This window comes from Eurypyga helias, unplaced genomic scaffold (assembly GCF_000690775.1).
Source record: "Eurypyga helias isolate BGI_N326 unplaced genomic scaffold, ASM69077v1 scaffold17857, whole genome shotgun sequence".
Classification (NCBI taxonomy): Eukaryota; Metazoa; Chordata; class Aves; order Eurypygiformes; family Eurypygidae; genus Eurypyga; species Eurypyga helias.
In genome coordinates this window covers 1-4,666 of record NW_010263845.1, presented here as the reverse complement: position 1 = coordinate 4,666, position 4,666 = coordinate 1, and the positions used below count along the sequence as shown (strand labels likewise).

Here is a 4,666-nt window from a genome sequence, read left to right as displayed (position 1 = left end):
GGAAAGAGAGCAAGGATAAATATGCATGCAATACAGCTGTGCTCACATTTTTTAATTTTACAGGGAGAAGGTTCAAGGAATGAGGAGTCCAAGGGAGGCACAGGGTGAACAGATGCTCTTTCCTTCAGACACTTAAGTGAGGGGGATGGATGCACCCACACATACTTACTTGCCCAACAGCTTTTTACAACAAGTGCATGGCTGCTTCATGCTGCAAAAGCAGCTCTGGGAAACCCCACACAATGTTTACAGGAATGGCAGCTCTGAACAAGAAACAGGCAAATCACCAGGGACTGCAATAAGAACCCCTGGGGAATAACTAGCTTGCAAAGCTGTGTATGAGGGGTTACAGAGTGGAAGACAAGCTTTCCCATTAGCACTGTGCTGCTGCCAGCCATGACACCAACTGGGAAAGAAAGGACTGGGAAGGCTGATGCCAGCTTCCCTGTGTCTGAGGCACCAGCCTGGAGGCAGAGCAGCACACACAGAGATGGCTGTCTCAGAGGATAAAGTGCAACAGAGCTTTCAGCACAACCCTGCCTGTGCTGTGCAACAGTGCTGCAGGGGAAAACAGGCAGCGTTTGCACCCTGAGAATTTACCCCATCTATGTAAAAAAGCGCAACCTGCACCAGATTCCACATTGGGAAGAGTTGAAGGGAATGGTCTTTGGGTTTTTGATCACACAACCTTAAACAGCAACGATGCCATGAACCAACAGCTGAATTCCAGTCTCATACTGGCTTTACATCAAGGCAAACCCACAACCTTCAGATGCACTGCAGACACTGCTGTGGCTAAGGGGAGAGCAGCACCCTGCTCTCGTGAAGTGCTGCCCTGCTGCTGGGAAACACCGCTTCCCATCAGCAAAAAGCTGGGCCCAAAACTGCAACCAGAGAGACACTGTAGGTAAAGTATGACTAAGCCCCTGTGCTGAGCCTCCAACTTACCCTGCTCTTTCACTGCCATCAGCTGCAGCTCTTTTTTTCCTCGCTTTTCCAAACCCTCCTGTTGTTATTAATGCTGGGACTGCATATATCAAAGAAAAAAAACACATAGCGTAAGTGGCAATGCTGCATCAAGGCAGTTTATGTCTGCAAAACAGTGAAGATGGGCCTTTAATGTCATACGGCTTTATCTTCAGGAGAAGAAAAAAACAGTTCTAACTTTGTATTTTCATATTATCCGTGATGATCAACCATTTCAATGAAAAGAGAACCTTTATTGTTGCCAGACTTTTGCCTGAGCAGTGAGACTACTAATCAAGCACATCCAAAAGACAGAGGGCAGAGGCAATATTCACTTAATACCAACTCTCAACAGGTTTGAAGAAGTCAGCTGTAGCCAATGTCCAGACTGGACAGATTTTGACCCCAAAATGCCAGCAAAAATGAGAAGCAGTTCTTCTAAAACTCAGTAAAGGTATGTCATGAAAAGTTGATTTGATCAAACTGAAATCAGGCTTTTTGTCCAGAAACTAGCTGGAAGTCTCCTCTGCCTGCACTCTGTCCCAGTGCACAGAAGTCACACCTTGCCTTTGATGGGTATTGCTCCTTCATGACTTTTTGCAGATGACTCAGAAGAAATTATATAAAGAAGAAGAAAAAAAGTGCTCAACAGGCACTTACAAAAGTTTTAAACAGGCATTAATCTACCAACTCCATCAAAATTGCCAGATATTTACACTTGTGTAAGTGAGATCACAAGAGGCCTGTAGCATTTCACTTTGGAATCACAGCAGATCACAGCAAACAGCAGGCCCTACTTTCAACTACTGTGCTGGGAAGGATATCTCTAAGCCCCTGTGTGAGGAGCTCAGTTCCCATTACACCAGGCAGGCCCAGAGCAAACATGCTGGTGTCTGAAAACAATTCTTTTCAAACGCAGGCAAGATCAGCTCTGCTGACCCAAACAAGAGTCCTCCCCTCGATTACCCAGACATATGTTTTCAGTGGACACTTACTTAGGGACTGTTTGCACTCCATTCCTTGGCGAGTCCAGTACTCCACGCAGCCAGCCCTCTCCTCCAGAGGAGGGCATGCCTCACCTCCATTCCTCGGCTCCTGCACGATGTGCCTCCTCCGAACACGATAAGTTGTCTTGCAAGGCTCTGCGCAGCCACTCCAGACACTCCACTGAGATACAATGCAGGGGATAACTGGAGAAAGAGTAACAAACAGGGATGTGAAAGGTCACAGAAGTGATGCCAGTGACCTGCCTTCTCCAGAAAAGCCCCTTTTCAACATAGCTCAGTACAGCCTTCCCGCTTTCACACCCATCCCACTGTTGCATTGAGCCACTCCCAGATTTTCACAGGATTGAATCTGTGGAGAGAACTATGAAAAATAACACAGGAATTACTCAAACACAAGAACATTCACCTGCTGGCCTCTCTCAAAGGCAACCTAGAACAAGAACTCATGATACACTCAAACAGTTGTACTCAACCAACACAACCTAACCATTGAGAACAATACCTTTGGAGAAAACCACCTGCAGGTCAGCCTAGACTCATATGTTATTATCCCCCCACATAGTCTCAGTTAGCTGCAGTCCCTCTCCTTGCATTTCTGTATCTTGCGACTGAGCTGGCCCAGTGTATGACAATACACCACATCAGCACTTCTAAGGACATCAGACTCCGGTTGCACCAGTGAACAGATGTCTTAGCGGGTTTCCTAGCCTGCTGGTTCAGTAACAGGGTGCCTCACACACGTGGTGACCAGCTAAAGGCCAGCATGCATGCCCTTAACCCTTACATACGTCAAGGAGGGCTGTGCTTGCAAATTACCTTCCACCAAAGTCCTGGTGAGTACTCAAGAGGCAAACTACCCAAGGACAGAAACATTTGATGCATGATGCTGAGCTCAGGCACGAGGAATTCCTGGGTTCTGAGTTCAGCTCCACTACTAATCCATCACTCAATTTAAAGATACAGATGAGCCCATACAAATCCATTTAGAGCCTCTCTGCTCAGCACCTTATAGTGACAGACATTCACACACCCACTTACAAAGGCATTCAAAAGCCTGAATCCCACTGATTTGATGGGGACACAAGCTGCTAAATGCTGTCATGAATCCCAGCTCTTCTGAGCAGCTCAAGCTTGATACTTCAATTTATTCTCCCATGGAACACAGATAACCCCTAATCACAGCATTAACCTCATTTGAAACTGCCCTTGCCCTCAGAAACTTTAGAAAGATCTTTCAAATGCTATTGCTTTTCTTCTTTGTCTAAAGACACCACAAACAGCTTTTTAAACCAAAGATTAGGAATTAAATAATCTCAGTAATTGAGACATTTCATATACGCAGCAATGCACCACAAAAAAAAAAAAAAAAAAAAAAAAGCCTGCACATTGGATTTCAGGGTACCCAACATTATAATAAGGTATCAATGCCTTTGCCTCAATATTTTGCTTTACATGTGAGTTTGACACAGCAGCTCTTTAGGGGTGGGAGAAAAGAAACTACTGAAAAAAGACCAAGCTATGAAGTCAATACAAGTCAAAGCAGAACTGGGTCCCTCACATCCTGCACAAACGCATCACAAGGAATGCAGCAGTATCAGCCTGCACCAAACCCGCTCTCCCGCCAGCAGGATGCCGTTATTCCTCCAGTGACCGCGGGATGGCAGCGGGCTCGGAGAGCGCGGGGCGCCAGCCGTGACGGCCGTCCCGCTGCCCGTACGCGCACAGGAAGGGAGCGATGCTCGCCCGGCTATTCCCTCACGACGTCGAACAGGGGCCGGCAAACCCACTGCTCTTCCCACTCCGCCGTGGTATGAAGAATACACACGCGGGGGTCCTGTCATCCCGCTTACCCACGATGGCTGCCGAGAGCAGCGAGATTCAGAGGCAGCGGTGCTGAAGGAGGACCGACAGCCCAACGATGCTCGGGGATAGAAGGCACCGGGGCACCCAGCACCACCCCCCTGCCCTGGCAGCCCCAGCAGCTGGACAGCCAAGGGACACCCTCCCTGCAGAGCCAGGGTGTCCTGGGGTGCGGGTTTATGGCATCCCGGGGGCTTGCTGCTCTCTACCGCGCTCGGGTCTGCAGACCCGCCAGCCTGCCCTCATCCGCTCGTTTAAATCACTTGAAATTAACTCATTTCCCACTCATTTTCCAGCTCCCTCTTGAGCGGAAAAAGGCAATTAAATCACGGGAATGCCTGCTCACCTGCCTAGAGCAAAACTCAGCGAAGGCACAGCTATGGAGGTTAAAAAAGAAGACATTATGTGAGCAGGAAAGACTGGAGGATGCCGTTTGTGGGAAGGGAATATGAGATCGCACCGCTCGCTAAAATGACTTATCCCCTTAATGCACATCTGCACTTCAGCAGAAGCCGTTTACGGAGGGAGCACTGCTGTGCCCCCGGGAAGGCAGCACTGCCCGGGGTCCCCAGCACTCGGCGGCACCAGCACCGTGATCGGGGCTTTCGCCGGGTCAAACGCTGTCGATGGCTTTTTCAGGGATGGGCGGATTTACAGGAGCAGCAGGTTTGATCCCATCCATAGCAATTCAACCCACAAGAGGGAAAGGGATGGGGGGATGCTGACTCAGTCAGGAAACGTCCCGTTTCACGTTTCTGCCCTGTACAGGCACGCGGCACCCCGACGCGCCTTTCAGCTCTCGGCCCAGGGCACCGCAGCATCCCCCAGAGCCG

General features: G+C 49.1%; 1 protein-coding gene across 1 annotated transcript in view; it reads right to left on the bottom strand.

The window, feature by feature from the left end:
• LOC104513002 (somatomedin-B and thrombospondin type-1 domain-containing protein-like) overlaps window positions 1-2,156 on the bottom strand; it is a gene marked incomplete at its 5' end in the record, with an annotated part of 9,087 nt that extends 6,931 nt beyond the window's left edge. Inside the window, 2 exons of the mRNA XM_010156212.1 lie at window positions 949-1,027; window positions 1,962-2,156. Coding sequence (XP_010154514.1) covers window positions 949-1,027; window positions 1,962-2,156 — 274 coding nt within the window. The remainder of the gene's footprint in view (window positions 1-948; window positions 1,028-1,961) is intronic.
• Window positions 2,157-4,666: the final 2,510 nt, after the last annotated feature.